The 22,886-nt window shown below is 39.2% G+C and overlaps 1 protein-coding gene across 2 annotated transcripts in view; it reads right to left on the bottom strand.

Annotated features, from left to right (window-relative positions):
• PPP3R1 (protein phosphatase 3 regulatory subunit B, alpha) overlaps positions 1-20,648 on the bottom strand; it is a 42,548-nt gene extending 21,900 nt beyond the window's left edge. For both annotated transcript variants that reach the window (XM_034060338.1, XM_031047512.2), the window contains exon 1: positions 20,407-20,648. Coding sequence is in view for 1 of the 2 variants with exons in the window: in XM_031047512.2 (XP_030903372.1) it covers positions 20,407-20,409 (3 nt within the window). In the remaining variant the exon portion in view is untranslated. The remainder of the gene's footprint in view (positions 1-20,406) is intronic.
• Between the last annotated feature and the right edge of the window lie 2,238 nt (positions 20,649-22,886).

Here is a 22,886-nt window from a genome sequence, read left to right as displayed (position 1 = left end):
ACCTTGTACTCATTAAGACATCAGACTGAAAACAGTTCTTTGGCACATATTAGCAGAATACACCTTCTAAAACAGTTTGACTGCATGCTACCTTTCTGCATTATCTACAGCTTTTTTAAATAGCTGAGACTTAAATTACAGTATCAGCCTTTAATTCGTTTTCTGCTTCTATAAAAACAGAAACTGTGTTTAAAGGCCAGAAAGCCATAATGTCAGCAATGCAGTCCTCAAAAGGTGGTATGTGAGGGACTACAAATATAAATGAACTCCTGGAACAGTTTAAAAGTTACACGCTTCACAGCTTTTGTTTTTATAGGAAGAGAACAAATTAGTGGGACAAGTGGCAAGAATGGTCTCCTAAGATCTGTTTAGTACATGTACAGGAGTAGCTGTCAAGAGATTTACTATCTCTGAAGCAACATACAAAAAAGCATAATAAGTTCATCCTTGTAAATGGTCATAAACATGCAAACTGCCCTGACAGTGCAGTTGGTTGTTACACCCATGGCTGTCAGACCTATGCACCAAAGCTTCACAGAGAAACAAATCTGCTTTAAGATAATAGAGGGCAGACTTAGACTAAATGCTAGAAAGGAAGTCTTCACTATGAGGGTGGTGAGACACTGGTACAGGTTGCCCAGAGAAGCTGTGGCTGCCCCATCCCTGTCAATGTTCAAGGCCAGGTTGGATGGGGCTTGGAGCAATCTGGTCTACTGGAAGGAGTCCCTGCCTGTGGCAGAGTGCTGGAACTAGAAGAGCTTTAAGGTCCTTCCAACCTGAATCATTCTACGATTACTAACGTTTCTGCATTCGTGTTTATGTACATGCACATCTCACAGGGTGTTGTCAAGACATTTTATGTCGTTCTTCCTATATTTGTTCTTGAACCTTCTACACTATTAATTATCTTTGTTATCATAAGAAAGAAATTACAGTGTGCAAGTGAAACAGTTAACCAAACCATGTCAGCTGGGGAGAAGAACTAGGGATCATCAATATAATCAACTTCAGTTCTCAACTTAGACAAAACGTTGTTTTGCATCATTCACTACTACAACTAGAAATGAATGGGAGTGGTAAGAAAAAAGATGGCAGAAGGTGACAGCATTTAAAAAGAACCTACTCAAAAGACCTTTCTTCCTCTTCCACAGACAAAACTGCTTCTCTATCTTTTCACATTCTTCCCCATAACAAGCACTTATGGAAATTACCTGTTGCAGCGAATTCTTCCTCCTCCTCATCCTTCTTTGAGTTCATTTTCCATGCTTTGCCATTTTCATACAGCTTTAACAATGAATAACTGCCAGCTTGGTGAAGAGAAGTTTGGGTTTTGGTGACAGTGACTGCTGTTTAACAAGTTACTAAAGCTTTGGTTGTCATGGGTCAGCACCATGTTCTTCAAACACCAGACAAGTTGGCAAACTAAAAAGGATGGTATTTGTTATCAAGGATCCAAAAACTTTTGCACTAATAGAACATACCACACGCACATCCACAGTGCTTTAAATATGTATTAAAATTAATATCAGATGAAGCCCAGGAAGCTTTAAGCCATTTCAATATTTCAATTTCTGAATCAGATGTTGGTCACAGAAACATGCAAGATCTCACCTACGGTATATTTCATGTGACTTACTGGAGCAATTAAAGCCTAAAAGGAGTTTACCAGAGCACAGATGAAAGATGTGCCCACAGTTTCTGCAGGCACCACATAAAACGGCTTAAAATGAGACAAACAAGAACAAAGTGTGAGTGGAAAAAAGCAGCAAGAGAAACACCTTCATCTACCACATTCAGAAACAGTGTGTGTGGGGGGGGGGGAAGCAAATCAAAACAACAAAACCACCACTGTAACACCCTCAAACAAATTACTCAATACAGAGAAGCTGGAGAGGAGCATGTGAATCAAGGAAAACATGTTACCAGTTACCTTCCAATATACTTAACAGGAATACCTCATCTGTACACTACAGAAGGAAACTTGTAAAGGAGATGTTATAGATAGTATCAGGGAATTTGGCATTTGTGTTTGACTTGGAGTAATTCAGTCACCTTTTAGGCTTTTCATTGCAGTCACTGGAAAAAAATCTACTTACAGCTAGGATATCACAACACAGTTACCCAAAACTAAGACTGGACTTAAAATACAAACTGGTAATAGTGCAGACTAACAGCCAAAACCCAGAACAAATGAAAAAAAACCCACAAAAAAACAACCCACCACAAGCTTGGTGTCTTACTGTTTCATGCAAAGCAACTACCAAGTACTCGCTTTGTATAAGAGTATTCCAAGCATAGAGTGCAACTCCCCCAAATCATCTCCTCGGAATTAGCAGCTCTCTGAGGCACAATGTTCTACTCAAATACTAAGAGAATAAATCTACCTCTGAGGTTCTTATACTAATGTTGAGTCAGATACTGTGATGCGAAAGAATTAAGTGAAGCCAAAAAAAAAATCAAAAGCATTAAATTAGAAGGCATGTAGAAGTTCAAGCAACTTCAGAGCAGTGACAGTTTCACTGCTGACTCCATATGGTCAATCTAGGGTCTATGAACATGGCAGACAGAAGGAATTAAAGAAATACATAAAAAAACCTGATACCCACCTCAAATTCAGTAAGTTCCAAAATTAAGTATCTTCTAGCAATATGCTGCACTATATTTCCCAATATTACATTAGTTTCCCAGGCCATTAACAAACCCACTCACTCTTCAAAGGGCAGCCTAATTCCTTGTCCCTCTAACCCTGAAGCTGACATAGTATGAGAGCAGTTTAAGGTGCAAGATTTGAAAGCCAAACCCAACCAAAACAAGAGTTTACTGAACCTTCAACAATTACAATTTTCACAGCTTCAGTTCTGCTTACGCCCCACTCCTTCTTGCAACCAAATCTGTGCAGGTGTCCCACTGCATATTTCATGGCTATCACCTTGTCTGTCCACAAGGCCAATATAGTATTTGGAAGCTGGAAACCATCTCATTACACTTCTGGTATTTGGAGCATCAAATCTGGGCACCTTGTTATCCTTTGGAGTGAATATTCAGTTGTCCATATATTCAACAGAAGGAACTGAACAGGTTACAAGCAAGGAATTTTTGCAGGTTATCCAGAAAAGCAAGGGATTACATGGGCAAATGCAAGGAAGAAAAACACAGAAGTAACAGTAATGGTACCATATAAGTAGCACAGACCACAAATGTGACTTGTAAAAGAGTCTGGCATTCAGCTAGTTCATTCAGAATTGTGCTCTCCTACTCTTTAGTGAGTAAAGATTCCCATTAAAATTAGTAATTTTTATTATTAACCAAACTTTAATGGCTTCATGTACTGAATTTATAGAACGGCACAGGTCTTGGAAGAAACACAGAACATGGTCTTTACCAAAGAATTCTTGCAATAGTGCCTTTTCCATAAAAATACTGTATTTTTTTTATGAATACCCATTATGTTTAATTCTTTACTCAACCAGAAAACAGGTGAATATTACAGCAACAGATTATAGTTACTTACTCCTGCACCTCTGAACACAAGTCCATCCGCAGAAGTAAACTATGAAATTTCTGTATTGACCTTTAATCTTGGTATTTATTTAGTTTGTGCTTCCTATGATCTGTTAAGGGTTCCTGGCACATACAGAGATAAGGACTGGATTCAACATGCACCAAATTTTAAGATGCACCCTATATATATATATAAAGAAAAACCACCACACAAACCACATTTGAGCTTGCTTTTAAAGTTATTCCAAGTACTTTGGGGACACAATCGCTTTGCTAACTATGACTGTTGGTTATTGGGAAAACCCATAAACTGTGAGGGGAAAAAAAAAAGCCTTGCAGGAAGGCTATTTATTCTACTGCAAAAGTTCAATTTATTTAGGAATTTCTCTAATGATTTTTAATTTCTCTGACTCAGCTGTAACACAATACTTGAAGCTTCTCAAGCTGAAGACACTAAGCCGAACTTGTCCAACACACAGAGAAAAACTAGAAACTGCTATAATGTAATTCTTGCACCCTTATGGAAAGATGTATGTTACTTTACAACTCTAGATTTACAAAGAGATTGCTAATATGTTTTCCTCTATCTGCTATTCACATACACAAGCATTATCCAAATATTGATTCTACAAGAGTTGAAGAAACTGAGAAGCATGTTTTAAAGGCCCAGATAATGTAGTTACACAAATGTCAAATGCTGTAGAAGGTCTAGTAATATTTTCTGTTAAAAAAAAAATCTGAAAGATGCAGAGGTAATTAACAGGTTTCATTTAGGATTAAAAAAAAACAGTTATATTTATTTAATACATTGCTGTCCAACCAATTTATGGTTTCCTTTGATTAGAGGTATTTTATTTTCTGGCAGCCACAATTTTCAAGATTATGCAACTATCTAACATGATACATCGTAACTCCTCAGCATCTCTGTTACAATTCCAGCTAGCTGTTTAAGACTAGTGACATAAGCCTGCCAACATACTCTTATATTCCACCTTCCTCTTTGGTTACGGCCTCTGCTCTGTGACTGCAGCATAAACTGTTCTCTCCTCTGTACCTGCTGACGAGTGTAATCATCAACCCTTGAATCGATAGTAACTTTTTCTCCAACACTTTCAGTTACACTTCTTAGAACGTTTACTAGAATTCTGATAAACCACTGAACTTGTGTCAGTGTTCACTTCTGATGTGTGATCTTAACTCAAAGGTGAAACTACAAAGGTACAAGGGACAGGTCTTACAGCTGCTGTGAATACCCCGAGTTCCTCACCTCAATGCAAATCAACAGTAAATATCAAGGAAAGCTACAGGTATTCCATAGACAAAAAAGGGCACTGATAAAAAAATCAAAATCCCCCACAGCTTATTTTAACTTACCTTTGGAAGGAGAAGATTTCAAGTTTTAAATGTGTTAACCCCAAAGCAGCCTAGATTTGTTAATGTTGTCTTGAGAGGCAGCACTCTGTGACCTTTAGTACTGAAGTAACTCAAAAAAAGATTAATACCTAATTCATCAACATGGCATTTACATTGCCAACATCAGAGATAATGAACCACAGCAAAGGGGATTGCTGGATTTGGGATTACAGTAGAGATCAAGTCAGGTTAAAGCTGTTACAGCATTCTGGCACTGTTGTTCTTTGCAAGTACACAAAGTGTTTTAATTCCCCTTGCCACATGTCAAAAAAAGAAATAAAAATAAAAAAGTCTTACCACAAACCCCTTATTTTGGATACATTTATTCAATTTGTTCATAACAAAAGAAGCGACAATTCTGTAGAATATACTTCCCTCTTGGGTGTACATCAGGTTCCACCACATCCCCTCTCAGGATGCAGGAGGCAAGACCATACAAAGCCTTAGGGAAAGCCTGCAATTTACTCCTTAGTCACCATCTAATCCAGACTGCTCAAACTCTGTCAGTCATTTTAAGGGAAGCCACTTGTCCTCTAGCTGGCAGTTGGCCAGTCACTTCTGCTATGCTTTATTTAAATCCTCCACTGTCCACAGGTCTCCTCCAATATGAGATATTAATGGCTTAAGGCCATCACAGTAGCTATTCTAGGATATCACAGGGAAGCCCTAAACCAAGAAGCAAACCCGGAATTAGAGATAGCTACTGTTGCCAAAGCTTCTACTAAGCAGAAAAACTAAAGGAATCAAAAGTGTAACTGTAAGAGGATTCAGCCTTTAATACAACTTTGGCTTTATTAATATTAAAAGAAACATAGAAATAAAAAGTGCATCTATTGAAATGCAATAAAGAGTCTTTTTAAACTTTCATGTTTTCAATCTCAAGTGTTCAGGACTGAAAAGCAATCCATAATGTGTTCAGTTATAGCAAGGATCATTTCTATTCATATACATAAATGCCACTGCATTTCCTATCTGAACTCAATTACAATTGCAGAGCTTCTAGCAAAAATCTAAACTTACATGGTCTTGAAGGTATGAAGTACTTGTTTTAATTGTGTGTCTACACATACATACATACAACATTATTACTTAGCTGCAGATAAATGGTGTCTTGAAGAAAAATTGCCTCCCAAAACAGAATGAGACATAAGGACCAAGTAGAAACACCAAAGAGAGTTTGTAAAACTGCGTAAGATGAAAGCAGGATCAAAGATGGAAAGGAGTTTTACTCCAAAGTCCTTGTCCTGAATTTGAAGGAGAAAAGAAGCCATAAAGTCAGACTGTATACTGGTAAAACCATTCACTGGATATGAGTCTGTGTGCTCAAATCATCTTCCCCAAGTTTGATGTACACATCATAAAAATCTAAAAGATAACTGAATTGCTTTAAACTTTGCATAATTTGATTCCTGCATCTCTAATGTGTGAATAATAAAGTTCTCTTCTATGATTTCCCTCAGTTTGCAATGTCAAGTAGAAAATTAACAGTACTAAACCCAAACATACTACAGTTTTTAAAACAAGGCGAGGCAGAAAAAAAGACTGCCACATTTCTAGAAAATTAACAAATTTTGTTATATAGAGGAGAAAAGCAAAATCTCATTTGTACAAGAAACCATAAGCTCTCACAACAGAACAGCTCAGAACTCTCACAGCAGAACAGCTCAGAACTCTCACAGCAAAACCTTGCATAAGCACTGCAATCTGTAAATACAACTTGAGAGAAAACCAGTCACAGGAACAAAAGCGTTAACTTTATGAGCTAACATACGATTCCTCTGTGGTATTAGACAATTTCACTTTTGGCAGTTCCCAGCTACTGCTCTTTAGAGGCAACAACCCAATCTACTTATGCAATCACTATAGAGCTGGCATTTCTAAAGCTTGCATCACTCTTAAAAATTCTCAGAAGCCTGTAATTTTAAGTGTATAAATGAATAATGAACTCTCCAAAAGCCAAGGAAAGGAGTTTCCCTGAAAGATTCTGGAGCAACTCAACCTTTAGTAGAGGAACAATAAAGTTCTGCCATCACTAGATCAGAGTATGATCTGATGCAATCAGGAGTTCACATGACAAGCTGGTCCTCCACTGCTTATGGAGGAGTCACAAAAAAGTTGGCAAGATGCTAATTTTCTTGTTCCACTTATGCTGACACATTGGTTTCACCTTCAAAACCTCTTCCTAGGTTTACTACAGGAGACTCTTCACTGAAGTTTTTTCAACTCCCTTAGCTAAAGCAAAGACCACAGCAGCCTTCTTTCTCAACTTTAAAGATAATTACAATGAAGTTTCCCAATCAATCCACCCCATGACTGTGTTGTTACACAGACAAAGACCACACCAGTGAAAATGAAAACAAAACTATGCTGTCCAACCAAAAAATCTGGAATCCAAGTACAACACAAGTTAGAAGATACAAAGACTGCAAGGCAACAGACATATCAATGAAAAATTATATAAATTAAAAAATCCCAACCGTAAGTCCTTATGAATAATGAAAGCTGAGTTTTAAGAGTTCTAGAGAGCATTTCAAAGGCAGCAATTTTGTTTGTAAGAATATAATGCAAAAACTTATAACAAACAGTATGAAAGAAAGCACAACATGTGACTGATTATACCCAGTGACTAAGGCGCCATGGGATTATCAGAGCTAAGGGTCAACATCTTCATAACAAAGAAATTCATCAACTGACAATAGGGTATTAAAGGGAAACAAAAGACCTATCACATTGATCTTGTTCTTCAAGATACTGATAGATATAAACTGGGCATTGGCCACTTATGAACATCTCAGATTTAATCACTTCATTTCCAAGAAGGCATTTTTCCCTTTATCGCCAAACACGAACATAGCAACTGCAAGCAGTAAATTATGTCAGGCTTGTGTGAAAAAACAGCTCCAGATTTGGAAAAATAAAGTAACATAGAACAAAGATAATAAAGCTCTGCTCAAAACATGATGCCAAAGTATAACAAGCATCCCTGAGAACCTGGAAGGACTGTGAACCAAGTCACAGTTTTCACCAGCACTTACACTAGATCATACTCAAGATATTATCTAGCATTTTATAATCTCTAAAATACAGACGGAACTACTCAAAAGAGTCAAAACACCTATTCCACAAGTAAAATATTTAGTGGGCAATTAAAAGTGCTTTCAGCATCTCCCTTTCTCTGGAACAAATTGGAGATAAAACAGTTTCTGCCCCAAGAAAAAAAGACCATGTTCAAAATTTCCAACACAAAGCAGTAGAACAGTAGTCCAGCAGAACTGGGATTTAATAACTGGCTGCCCTACATAGAAACAGGAACAGCTATTTTACAAGAAGATATTAACTTCACCTAAAGCCATATTGAAATATAATTTACTATATATAGATACGCTCCCATACGGCTGCTTTCGATTACACCAACTTAATTCTCAGCTTCCAGGTATATAAAACCAGAAAGAACTACAGAGTTTCAGCTAACAGCTCTCTAGAACAATCCCAGTAAGAACTCTGCCAAATTAATGGGTAGCTCGATACCTCCCCCCAAAATTAAGAGAAATAGTCAAAAAATGAGTTGCATTCTCTGTAATAGATCCAGTCAGGCACTCTTGCCACTGGAGTTATGAGAGGTGTGAAAGGTGGGCTTCCTTTTCTCTGCAATGGTTTGTAAACATGCTTTAGTATGTTGTGGAAATTATTGTCATTTAAAGGTTCAGTACTTGTTACCATACTTGCAAATTTAAAATTGCTCATGGGGTAATTTTCAAAAGCTAGAGGCAAGTATTAAAACATCTACAGAATCAAACCCCATACCTCTTAAAAATATGGTTTGAGACACTTCAAATACAGAAAAAAAATGAGTAAAACTAAGGGTGACTCAGTCTCCAGAAGCTTCTGAAATTCCTGATTTTGTTTGTACCAATATGATTACACAGAACACCGAAAACCCTAATTCTACAGGCAGAATAGATCACTTTTATTATTCTATTCTAATAGAATCTACTGCTCTTCAGCAATGCTCTGAGCATTAGAAAAGGAGGACCACAGAATCATAGCCTGGTTTGGGCTGGGAGTAACCTTAGAGATCATGTAGTTCCAATCCCCCTGGCACTGAGCCGGGACATCTTCCACCAGACCAGGCTGCTCAATGCCCTGTCGAGGTTAAAACACTTCCAGGGATAGGGCAGCCACAACTTCGCTGAGCAAACTACTTCAGTATCTCACTACTCTCACAGTAAAGAATTTCTTCCTAGTATCTCATCTAAATTTTCCCTCTTTCAATTCAAAGCCATTCCCCATTGTTCTGTCACTTGTAAAAAGGCCTCTCTCCAGAATTCTTGTAGGCCCCCTTTAGGTAGTGGAATAATACTTCTCATTGGAAAGGGGTTTCCAAAAGTCAGAAAATAGCAATAGTCACAGTATCCCAGGCAGAGAAAACAAACCTCCTCCCTAGCTTCTCCAAGAAATGGCTGCAGGCCTGCTTTGCAACTGATCAGATATATCTCACACGTGTATGAGGCTGTGGCAAATATGAAAGATGAGAACCTAGCTGGAAATGAAATGAGAGCATGTTATCCCTAGACAGCAACTGACAAACAGACCAATTAATCTATTTGTTCACAACCTATGTGACAAAGGTCTCTCAACACAAGCAGCTTGTAAACTTTTGGGAGAAAAAAAAAATAAAAGGGAGATCAGCATCAGTTAGTTTAGAAGGCTTCAGTTTTTCTGGAGATTTAGACACAGATTCACTGTTTCACTACAAGTGGTATTTGTAGATGGGAAAGAAAATAAAGACATTCTAGAAATGAAGCTAACATTATACTGCATCATACAACTGAATTATACTCCTTGGTGAAAAAGATTATACTAGAGTGGAATAAATTCCTTATTCATAGAAAGAGGTTGGAAATACTAAAGCCAATGTGATCAGTGCATCTTTCTCTACCCGGAATTTTAGATTTTAACAGTGTATTCAATAATGAGTTAACTGCAAGGGTTAAGGCTTTGTCAAGACTTGCATGGGTATTTTTTAAATGGAACGGAGGAAAAATAAAGTTGATGCAGCTGTACTGCATACAATAGTCTACTAGGAGTTTAGAAGAGTCCAACTTCCTTGATCAGGAAGGTTTAAGTGCCAATTCAGAGAATATAATCAATATTCACACAGGGACTTAAAACAGATTCAGGACAGTCACACATATCAGCAGGCTACTTGATCAAATGGTCTAAGAGCAGAGAAACAGATTGCATAAATAGATGCTGTCATCAGCCTTCCCTCCCAGTTAAAAAAAAATCATGGAGAATTTAATACCACTTAGTGCTAGAAAGGGCCATCTGATTTTGAAGAAGGGATATAAGTGTTTTATGTCTGCCCAACAAGAGGAGAGAAAATGAAAATAGTACAGTGAAAAAAAAATCACAAATGGTAAACAACAATAAATAAAATTGTCATTCATGATCTATCACTAAAGAGGCTGAAGAACACTGCAAAGAACTGCATGAAGGACATGTATCTGAAAACAGAAAAAGTAATTTATTTCATGAACTGACAAGAACAGAAAACAATCAAGGAAGCAAAGATGCAGAACTGGGAAAATTTGCAAATCCAAGGAAGAAGCAGACTATGCTGAAAGGGACCTGTTGCATAGATACAGAATGTGCAAAACAGATTGTATTCCAGTATTATTAACCATCTCTAATAGTTAACAGTAATGTTAATACTTAGGGTTTGGGCTTTTTTTCCCCCTCCCTTTTCAAAAGGAACATAACTTCTTCAGAACTTACAGCTGTCAGCTCTTAAATTGAGACATTTTAACAAGCTCTGGTTTAGTTTACGCCACTCAGGGACTCATGAAGAATTCAGTAAAGAATAAAGATGAGTCACACAGTTTGAAAACAGGCCCTACCAACACTGTGATCCAATAGAAAGGGATCAAAATCATTGTAATTAAAATACCAAGAATTTTACAAAACATTAAACAAGTTTGCCAGGTATTACCAGCTTCCATTTTAAGTCATATAAAAAATACCACACTGACTTCAATTAAGGTTTTCACTGCAATGGACTATTCCAAACTCTTGAAACAGTTTTCTTTATATGACCTGTGTCATGGAGAAAATACTGACTTGTTTTTTTTAAATCATAACATTGAGGTGATGTCAATTCAGGAGTTGGTCATCTGAAATAGTATTCAGATGCAATTAAAAAGACAGATTATTTTAGGTCAAGTTCTTCAGGGCAGGAACTGACTTGTATCATATTTATGTAAAGAATGCAAATATTTAACATTCAGTATCAAAGAGAGACATCTAGCACTTCAGCTATAAGCTAATAAAAGGGTACTCAAAAGATTAAATTAGAATTCCAACCCAGTTTTAGTAGCTTATAAACAATGTCCCAACCCTGGAAGTGTTCAAGGCCAGGTTGGATGAGGCTATCAGCAACCCAGTCTAGTGGAAGGTGTCCCTGTCCATGGCAGGGAGGTTGGAATTAGATGATCTTAAGGTCTTTTCCAACCATAACTATTATATGATTCTATGTTCTTTAAGGTCCCTTCCAACCCAAACCATTCTATGATCATATATCAGATATTTGAAGAATTATCCAAAATCTCAGTTATAGACAGAATCACAGAATAGTTAGGGTCACGCTTCTTTTGATGCAGCCCAGGATACGGTCGGCTTTCTGGGCTGTAAGCGCACACTGCCAGCTCATGTTCAGTTTCTCATCGACCAATACTCCCAAGTTCTTCTCCTCAGGGCTGCTCTGAATCTCTTCTCTGCCCAACCTGTGGCTGTGCCTGAGATTGCTCCGACCCAGGTATAGGACCTTGCACTTGGCTTGGCTGAACTTCATACGGTTGACATCAGCCCACCTCACAAGCGTGTCAAGGTCCCTCTGGATGGCATTCCTTACCTCCAGTGTATCAAACAAAACACACAGCTTGGTGTCATTGGCAAATGTGCTGAGGGTGCACTCAATCCCACTGTCCGTGTCACCCACAAAGACTTTGAACAAGACTGGTCCCAACACTGATCCCTGAGAGACATCACTCATTACTGTAAATGATGTTTGCATTATTTTTGGTAAACAGTCACAGCACTTGCTAAAGAAATTATTCCTTCATCCTGTTAGAAATCGAAGCTTATTAACTGCTGTAACTAAGAATAAAATTAAAAACAGCTGTCCTGAAGAGCTGTAAATTCCCATAAATTGTAAATGTACATAAAAGCAAGCATGAAAGTACATGCAAAGCAGCATTAGAAAAAAATACAGCTATTTATAGGGTCCACAAGTGCCAAAATAAGTCAAGTAGACGCATCCCTGCAGAGCCTCAGTGTCTTTCAGTAATAATTACCAGTTGCTTTGGAAGCTCACAATCAAGAATATAGTCATTCTAATCCAAGGCACAGTACAAATCACAAGTGCATCTACTCCACAAAGAATGATGCAACTGTACATGTAAACACAATCTGCCCACAAAACCACAGGCTACTGTTTTTCTTCAGCTTCCCATCTTCTCTTCATAGGTTGTAGCTCCAAAACTACTGCTTGCAAACCTTAAAGGCACCATATAATACATATGTATTTGTACACCAGTATGGCATGAACTGCAACTCAAGGAACACTTCTAATCTTAGTGTGTCTTAACTGCACCTTGTAAGATGCTGGGTAATACGGATTAACTTCACAAAACATTTTTGACACAGCACAGATGCTAAACAATACCTCTGAGAAAGCAGCCACGATGTAACTATTGCTAAAAACCACCCACTCTCTCACTTAAACCAACTCCTCCCAATTCTTCTGGAATCTTTAGCTGCTCTGACCCTACTACTGAGCATTACAATACTACTACATACAATGCCAAATTTTAAACCACCAGCTACTACTTCCCCCTCAATTTTAGTCCCTTTTACTCATGTGACTTTGTTTTGTCACTAAGAAAGGGAATTTGACCACCTTCTGGCTCATTGCTCATTTTTTCTTGGCTTCTTAAAAGAAAACTTTTAAGAAATGAACTCGCACCAACACGAGGGATGCAACTTAACATCCCAGACTACACACAGTTCAAACTTACTAACTTTTCTGGTTTTATATTTGTCACTAATCTGATTTTTAATGCACTTTATGAAATGAAAAACTAAACCCAGCAGTGCACAATACAACTGCTTTAATATTATTACTAAAATAACCAACCTTAGGGTTTTCAATGAGCTATTTCAGGAAAGCTAACCCCATTTTTGTAAGAATTCCTGAAAAACTTTAAGAATATGTAGGGAACAGATATTTTACTAGATACCTCTATGAAGAATAACGATTAGAGTGCTAAGATAGTTTCATTAAATAAAATATAAAAATCAAATTTATTCATTTGGGATTTTTTGTTATTGCTGGTTAGAATTGCTATTAACCTTTTATTTTTTCTAGACTTGTTAGCAGATCTACATGCAGTCAAGCTTTTATCTGAGAAATCTGTGACATGTTCCTCCAGTGTTATCAACAAAGCTGACCCATGACTACTCAGACACCAAGGTGCTAAGCCTGTTAAGTAATGGCTCAATAGTAAATTCAGCTTCCCAAAGGGGGCATCATTACATACACAACACCAAAAGAGCTGTTCTGTCATTATGCCTACGAAATACGCAAGAAGTTCTTTGTAAGCTCAGGCCTAATGTCATATCCATGGAGTTTATCTCAAAAACAAAAAACTCACACTCCTTTTCAAGTTCTGTCAGTCATAGCATCTTTGAGCATAGGGAGTTCAAGGGGACTTCTTTCAACTTCAGTGATGCTATTCAGAAACTACATAGTCAGCAGTGAAACAGTAGTTTTGTCTTTTACTACCTATTAAAAAAAACCCAAACACCTGACAAATGTACAAAAAGGAGCTATTCACAGGGTGACAACAGAAAAGGGGCAGAAAAAGAGAGAAGTACTGACAGCTGAGGTCTTCCTTCCCAAAGGTTCTAGCTGTTTAAAATAAACAGCAAAAAAAAAAAAAACTCCGTATCTGTCACAAATACACTACAGAAAGAAGTTCCACAGCATTTCAAGATGATCCTATGATTATATTCTTGTGAGAATGACAGCTGAAACCATTTTTCCAGTAGCTGGGCTTCCTCACAAAAATACATTAATCCCGGCCTTCACTTCTAGGCTTCCTGTCTGCTACCCCATCCCCTCCTCTCCTATCCTTCCCAATTTGTTACTTAAGTTCTTTAGCAAAAGTCTTACTACATTTTTTAAATTCTTTACCTAATTGGACAATGATACAAAGTGCTTGTGAACTTCAAACTGCATAAGCTTTTTAAAATAGGCGGCGTATCAACTTACTAAGGGAGTTCTGATCTTTTGCCTTAACAGTTTGCTTTAAAAAAGTCCACCAACACAAGACTTCACACATATTCACCTGAGCGTATTTCCTCGCACAAGCTTTTCACAGCTTGGAAGCCAAGATTGTTATTGGCAGTTCATGAGCAATGCTGTCCTTTAATCCAAAGCATTTAAAGTGTTTCTGAGACTTCTTTAATGCAGTTAAGGATTATATGTATCTCTAGGGATTCTTCCTTAATTGTGGAATGGAGTATCAATAGCAGAGCCAACTGAATGTCAAGTTACAAACAAGTCAGATATAGTCTCCAACCTGGTTTGCACCATCTATGTAGCTTCCCAAGCAGTTAAAGTAATAACATGCCTGTGGCTGCGCTAGGTACAATCTAAAAAGCAATATATGAAGCGTTTTAAAGGTCTTTGTGTAGAAGGCCTAAAAAAGCAGGTACCAAGATAAAAAATGTCAAGCTACACATTTAGAAAGCTACATTAAAATGCCAAGATTAAATTTTCCTGTTTAAAAGAACTGTCACCCCAAAAATTACTCTACTTGAGAGATGTAGGTTTTATTCTTAGAAATACCTGAAACTTTAACAAACAAATAACCTTGCCACAGACTTTTCCCCATTCAAATTACATAGAACAGTCCTAAATAGGAAAACAAGCCACAACTTAAGTTTAGCCCTGGTTAAACTGATCTCAATATTTGATATTACTAAGGAAATACAGAATTTCACACAGCGACCAAAACGATCTAGCTACATCATACATCAAGCAGAATATATTGCTTCTACTCCCGTATTTAAATCACTACGAAATCATGAATTTCAAATACTTCAAGCTTCCTGATCATTGATCCAGGGAAACAGCAGTGAAAATACTCCTACAATGCTTGAACTTGCATACTGAAAGATTTATCTGTTCCCCAGATTAAAAGATGTTGGTCCATATCCAAGTCTGTCCCACTTCGTTCAGCACATTAAAGCAATCTTCGTAGCAGATCTTTCTCAAACTGCTGGTGTCAAGATTATTTTAGGCCACTGACATCTAAGAAACTGAAAAGCTCTTATGGGATATAAAAGGCCCATTTCCAGGTGTAATCTCTAAATAAGTCACTTGAAGTGGGTAACACTGCTACAGAGATTTTGAAAAAAGGCTGTGTATGCCCAAGCTTTCAATTACTGTGCATCACCACATGTCTTAAGCCAAATGGACAGTGCCAGCACACTTTCTGATGGCTACATTCTAACTCAAATAATTAATCAGCCCCAAGACCTCGAAAATTATTTACTTCAGCAACTGATTTAGACTTACTTATTTTCAGAGCTACAAACAGTAATTTCTGACATCACATACTCATGTATAAAAAAGGCCTTAGACAAGTTATTACCTCACAAAGACCTCACACTTTTTCATGTGTAAAACAAGAACAATATTCACCAGCTTCAGGAGAGCACAGCAAGATAAGCTCTTACGGGTCTTTGGGAAAGAAAGAACATATTTAAGTAATTTATATAATCAAGTCAGCCAATAAAATCCTTACAGTTTCACAGGAGTTACAATTTTTTTTCTGTTTTAATTAACAGAGGCAGGCAAGTAAAATGAGGTATTTATTTTCTTACTATACCCTACTCAGAAGGTTCCAACTGTGTAACCTTTAAGCATAAGCACTGTTCACTCCTCTCTCGATGTAGATTCATGCCTTTCATCATTCCTTCCTCATCACTTCAATCTTGACTCCCCTAGGGCTTGCTCCTCCAGAAGCAGAGGAGTATGATCATAACAAGGCCCACAACAGTAGCACCTTCCCCATTTCTGCTGATGATTCTGGCAATGCAGCAGCATGTAGGAAGAACAGGAACAGCCAGCCCCTTTTGCCCTTATGGTCTTTCTGTAAGGAACACACAGGAATAAAGCTTCGGAAAAGAGAAAAATATCCTGGCCAGAAGAAGAAAAGGACAGAAAATAGGGAAATGTGTCACTAAATGAACTGGCTGATGATCAACAAAGAACAACACAGTGTAATTTTTCTCCCAATTACAAGTTCACAAATGATATTATCCAGAGCAGGGAGAACAGGCTTGAGAGGAAAGAGGAGGGGCAAGGAAATCAAGACCAAATTGCTTTCAAGAAGTCAGATATTAGCTCAAATTACAAGAAAGTTTTTCCTACAAACACAATTTCTGGTCACCATTTCATATAACTAAACAAAAGTCTTAATAGTTTCATATTCAACTCCTATTCAGATTTGTAACATTTTAGGATAGGGTACAATTTTCTTAAATTCGGCTAAACACAGGCAATAAAAGAGGGTGGGAAAGTAAAAGATTTCTTTTACTAGCAGGGAAATCAAAGCAATGTTGAAAAATATTATGCAAGTGCAATTTATGAATTACAGTAGAATACTATTAAGCATACCCACAATTAAAAAAAGCTATTCTTTCTGCAATTTTGCCAGGTAATCACTGACTCAAGGCCCAGCTACAAGCGAGCTGTAAAATCTTCACTGCTACATTAATCGCTTCTTCAAAGTATATATTATGTCAATCAAAACTGATAAATAATTTTCTTATAGCAGCTTGCCTACACCTTAACAACTTCTTACATACCTTTCTGACATACAAAAATGAGTGAAACGAGGAGACAGCAGACCAAGAAATGGTCTGGCACTAACATAGGTATTTCTGCCTCATTTGTTTCCTCAGAAATAACAAAATTACTAAGACCTCCCTTTCTGACACCAATTGACAGAAGACAGTCCCACCTCTTTTAAAATATGAATTAAAAAAACAAATTGGATGCTATTAAACTCACTCCTTTAAACCTTCCCTTTCAGTGCTAAGTCAGATGCCTTAGAAGATTAATATTCTGAAGATCCTGATGCATGTCCACTACAAACCACTTTCCTCTCAACTACTCAATTTTCATCTCTCCCTGTTAAACTGTTTAACCATGTAAAGGCAGAAATCTATTTCTACTGCAGAAACAGTGACAAAAATATAATTCGTTTTTGAAATGTCTCCTCCTCCACCAACAGGATCTGTGATCACAATGGTTAAGTTTCATATTTAAATTGGGCCTCTGTGCCTCTAGAAATTACTTCCAAAATAAAATATATTTTTTAAATGAAGTGGCTTAAATAAGCCTAACAAATACTTCTTCAGACCAAAGTACACTTGAATCCTAGAGCAGTTATTCTACCTGTGGTGGAAGACCACCAGTTGTCATGCTGTCATGCGTAAGATGGATTACCCGGGTGTCCCCGAGTTCCTGCTACCTGTCACAAAACTGAACTGACCGTTTCAGATGTCTGTAATGATAGCTGGGAAATGATTTGGTAATGGAGTAACTAGGGTTTTTTTCAGCTAAGAACCAACTTATTTAATACAATCCCTGGTAAACAGTAAACAATGATTCAAGACAGTCTTCTGGGGTTTTTTTGGCTTCTTGCAAAAAATGTTCTGCTGGAACAGGAGGCTTCAGTAATTTAGAAACACTGTTAGATCAGATTCAGGTAGAAAAAATGCACCAGAAGCACTGCTACTGAAGTGAGTCAAAACAATTGAATAATCTAGCTTAGAAGATGGTGCACCATTTAACATGGTTTGGGGTGACTCCTGAGGAATTCTGTGTCTTCTGTCCTACAATTAGAAAGCTCAAGATCTGGATATGAAGCCAGAATACACACCACCCAAAGAAAACAGAATTTACCTATCCAAAACCAAGACTGTTTAATAGCATCTATCTGTGCTATTCACCTTTTCCTAGAAAATACTACTCATAGGAAAAACTTGCTAAGTCAACTCTGACAGAAATAGCATATCAACATTACTTCTACCATTATGTAATGGACACATCATCTTATGCTCTGTCAATAGATTATTTTAGAACTGACTACAGCAAAACATTCAGCACTACATTCTTTGATTCACTAGATGTTTATGTTTTATTGTAAGCTACCTACTATGAACACAATACATTCACCTCTTCTTTTCCTATAACTGACAACTCTCCAGTCCTGTACAAATACAAAAGAAATGTTACTTCAAACTGTGAAAAAGAATTGCTCTCTTCAAATAAAGGTTGAAACAAGGTCTATTTCATGACAAGTGAATGCTTTCAGTGACAACATCCACAGTGTAGTGACAGCAAAAACAATGACAGCTAAAAGGTAAGGTTGTTGGTTTTTTTTAATGTTTATCAGCTACTTAGTTTTAAGCTTGGTTTTCAGACTATTAGGCATCCAAGATCGCTGTTATCAGACCCACCATACTGATACAGCTATAGTGAAGACTCTCCTGGTGTAGTTACTGCTTATATGAGCAAACACCTTTACTGGCAGAGATAATATCCAGCATACCTTTTTTCCCCCAGCATTTGTATTTACATATTGCAATTGGTCAGACACAAATACTGTTCAAGAAGTCACAAAGTAATCATCAACATGACTGCACCACCAAAATATGCTAGGACAACTTCAGTTACAACGGAATGGAGGAAAAAGCATAATCATACATGAAAGTTAGGTTCATCAAAGGTCACTAACACAGGCATCATGATTAAATAACATTTTCTTCACATTTATGCACATTAGTGTATCAGGCAAGTGTTTGAGAACAAAATTTTCACAGAAGACCCAACTAATGAAAGCATGAGCACAAGTGCTGTGTGGAAGATGATCACTGTTCATCTGTATATTCACAGTAGTTAGTACTGCAACTATGGTGCAATTTTTAATCATAACTTTTTTCTTTTTAAGTCTTTATTTCACTAATATCTTGGTCTCAAAATACAAGCTGTCTTTTCTCACAGTCTTAATGTAATCCCAGACTGCATGAAGGCATTCAGTAAACACATTGGTTTAGTGTCCAACTGAAAACAAACCTTTATACATTTCAAAGTATTTCTCCAAACACATACCTAACAGACATTAAAGCACACACGCAAAGGCAGCCTGGGCATAGTGCATCAGCTTCTGCTACAACTTTATTTTTTAATGGGAAGTCTGCAAACCCCTGCTTAAAAACAAAAGGAAACCCATTTTCGACTCTGTGAGGTCTAATGTGAAATGTGATAAACAGCTGGCCTTGCTTTTAACGGGTTAAGAACAAAAAAGTTTACACCACTTCTATTTCTCCAGCTGTAAAACCAAGATATTGCCAGAGTCTTCCTGAAGCCAGGGTACTGGATAATTTAGGCTAAAATAAATGTTTATTAAAAAAGGGCGTTGATTTCTTGGCAGCGGTGAAAAGCAGGAGACACCCCTAGTGTCGACGTAAAATACTACAGGACTCCATACTGTATCTCTGGTTTAATTTTACGGCAGCAAAAGGGAAATTTAAATCGTCATGATTTAAAACCCAGAGCGACTCCAATACACACACCTGAACATACCGCATACCTTCTTCCTGCAGTCTCAAAACCCACATGCCTATCATATTTGAAGCGTCAGCTTTCTAAACGCGCCCCAATTAAAGTATACATTATCTAGCCTGTCTCCCTGCCATGGGCTACGTGCATTATAGCTTTCCGGTCTGCACATGAACAGAGAAACGCTGCTGCACCAAGGGCGGGGGGGTGGGAGGGAACCCCATTGAGACTGTAAACCAACCCTCACAGCACATCGCTACCAAAATGCCGGGCTCGCTGATACATCTGGAAAACAGATGAAGCGCAGGCCGGGGAGGGCGAACCCCGGACTAAGGGGAAGGGGGGTTGGGGGGAGCGGAGGAGCGGGTTTGGGGGCGGGAGTGAGGTGAGGGGGTGCCGGAGGACGAGGCGGGGGGAATAGAACGACCAAGCGCCATAAGCGCTGCCGGGGCGGGGGGAGGCGGCGGCGGTAGGCGGCAGAAGGGAAGCGGGCGGCCGTGCCTACCCCCCGGAGAGGCGTGGGACTACCACAGCGGTGGCCCGCGGGGAGAGCGGCAAGGGGAAGCCCAGCGAGGCGGTCGCCTTAGGGAGGACGTGGACTGCTCGGGGGCGGGAGGCAAAGGAGACGGGTCAGAAGCAGGGCAGCAGCAACGAACCGGAGCGGCGGCCGGGCCAGGCCGCGGGGCCATTGCCTCGCCCCTCACCCCCGCAGCACGGCACAGCCGGGTCTGGAATATTCCGGCGGGGCGGGAGCGGGGGGTCTGTGAGGAGGGGAAACGAGGGAGGGTCCTCACCATGGCGGCGGGCGGGTGTCAGGCGTCTCCCCCACAGATGAATCCACCGAGTCCCGGTGTCGCTGTTGCGTGTTCGGCGCCGCCGCGCCCCGGGCCCGACGCTGCCGCCGGCTCTGGCTCAGCCCAGCCCGGCTTGGCTCGGCTCGGCTCCGGCTCAGCTCCCCTCACTGCGGCAGAGGCTGGCACTGACCCGCAACGGCGCACAGGGAGCGGGGGAGGGGGCGCGAGCGGCGCTAACGCTCGGAGGCGGGGGTGGAGCCTCCCACATCCGGGCACCAGCCGCGCCGAGCACCGCCCTCGAGAGGGGGGCGGGGCGCACGGTGACGCCAGCCAGCGAGGCGGGGGAGGGAAGAGAGAGGAGGGGAGGACAAAATGGCGGCGGGTCGTGAGGGGTGCGAGGAAGTAGTAGTCGTTAATATTGGGCTCTATAAGAGTGGAAGAAGGGGGGTGGTGGTTCTTTTTAGAAGGTCTTGGATGTTGAGTGTTGCCGTAAGATAGGTCTGTGTTTGCTGCCTTAGGTCTCTGTCTAGGAAGAGGTTCCTTCAGGCGCTCCAGAGCTGCTGTTTGGCTGTGTTCCTCCACACACACCCTGCTGAGGCTGTTGGAGCCCTTGATGCTCGAGCTTCCCTCTTTGCTGTTGTGTGGAATTATGCTGCCTGTGGAAGAAGATAACAAAACTCATGCAGAATGTTGAGCACAGGTGGCCAGTGAAAGCACAGCTGTGAGTGGTGCCTCCTGTCTTCATCTGGCTGTTTTCTCAGGGTTTTAACGTTATGCTGTAAAAGGCTGTCTAGGTTGGAAGATGCTCAGTACTTCACAGATTTTGGGGTATTGTGTTTCTGCAGTGCTAATAGTGAATTACATAAAACTAAAGGAAATGTGCTGTGATTAAAGTGTTTATGTGTACATTTGTAGTTTGATGCTGGTAGCTAATGATTTATGCTGTATTTTGCAAAATAAAAAGACTGATACAGTTGAACACAAATGAAGATGAAAGATGCAGTCTTAGTAACCCCTTTGAGATGTAGGGCAATGCAACTGCTTGCATAAGTAAGGCTGCCCCTCAGGGAGTGATCTCTATATTGTAAGGCTTTAAGTAGGCCAGATGACACCTTTAAAAACCTCTGTGAAGGGCAGAGCAAAATACAAAGTAAAGATTGGTTGATTTTACATTCCTTTTGATGTTTTTGCCCTTCTTTCTGTGCTCCTTCTGCTGAATGTGTTTATTTTGGAGCATCACGATGCAGTACGTAACACTGTGACAAATGAAGTGGTGATGTGAAAATAATAATTATATATAAAATATGGTTGTGTTAGTACTGCCAAAGAGAAGATTCAGTATCATGTTGATGGTTTTTTTTCAGGCATTTGATCCTTGGCTCACAATAGCTACATATTTTGCCAGAGAAATGCCCATCAATTCTGCCAAGTTCAAGGTGAATGACAACGTAATTTGTAGGCAATGGGAAGGCTGAGTTATTAGTTTGAAACCAGGTTAACTTTTTTAGGACCATAGCTGAGCATGAGCTTTCCAGTTTAAAGTCGTAATTTCCTCTCCCTTCAGCTTCTTCTGGAAAAGGAACTGCTGCATCACTGTTGCCCTGTTTGTGGGAGTCTGAGCCAGCCAAGGGCTAGCAAAAGTTACTTTCAGATTTCCTGAAGAAACCTGGAATCTTGACATCAAATGCTGATGCAAAATGCTGAGAGGAATAGGGCATCTCCTGTACAGAAACCTGATTGGGAACCTAGATGATAAAGGGTGACTGTGAAGTTCAAGAACAGATTTTCTCATTTAACAGATTGAAGCAAATTGCAGCAATAAATGTGCAGTTCTTAGAAACTGTTAATGACTGACAAGGGCTCAGTTCAGAATCTGATATCCAGCATGCCTTTACATCTGCAGAAAGGGGTGAGCTTGACCAGGAAGAACGAAGGAACACGAAGAGTGAACTGAGGAGATTGTGCAGAAAAAAATCTAACAATAAAATAAGTAAATTAAGAGCATGGTGATGAGTGAAGCTGAGCAGTGGAGAATAGAAGGTAATTTGCACCAGCAAAAAGCAAACCAAACACTGAGGCATGACTGTAAGCTTTAAGTTAACAGCAAGTCAGCAAAAAAGGCCTTGCTGTAAGAATCTGGGCCTGGCCACAGTGGGAGGTAATACATAATAAAATGGCCTGATCCAGGGAAGGGATCTCTTGCCTTTTCTTATTAAGAGGTAGAGGTGGCTAGGACAACTTTTCTTTTTTGGGGGAAAAAAACTACTAAAAACCCAATTCTAGTTGCTAGGATGTCTAGAAATAAAACGTTCCTAGATTTCACTGAAAGATAGTATTAAAACTGACTGGACTCAAGCCAAAAAGATAAAAATTAAACCTGAACAACTTAAGATCTGCAAAAGAAAGTAAATTCTGATATAAACAAATCTTGCTACTTACATCTGTGTCACTGCAGGCTTATCTAGCTGATGCAAATCTAG

Source organism: Melopsittacus undulatus, chromosome 3, assembly GCF_012275295.1.
Source record: "Melopsittacus undulatus isolate bMelUnd1 chromosome 3, bMelUnd1.mat.Z, whole genome shotgun sequence".
In the NCBI taxonomy this organism is placed as follows: Eukaryota; Metazoa; Chordata; class Aves; order Psittaciformes; family Psittaculidae; genus Melopsittacus; species Melopsittacus undulatus.
The sequence above is the reverse complement of the archived record's forward strand: the minus strand, read 5'-3'. Positions and strand labels throughout refer to the sequence as shown.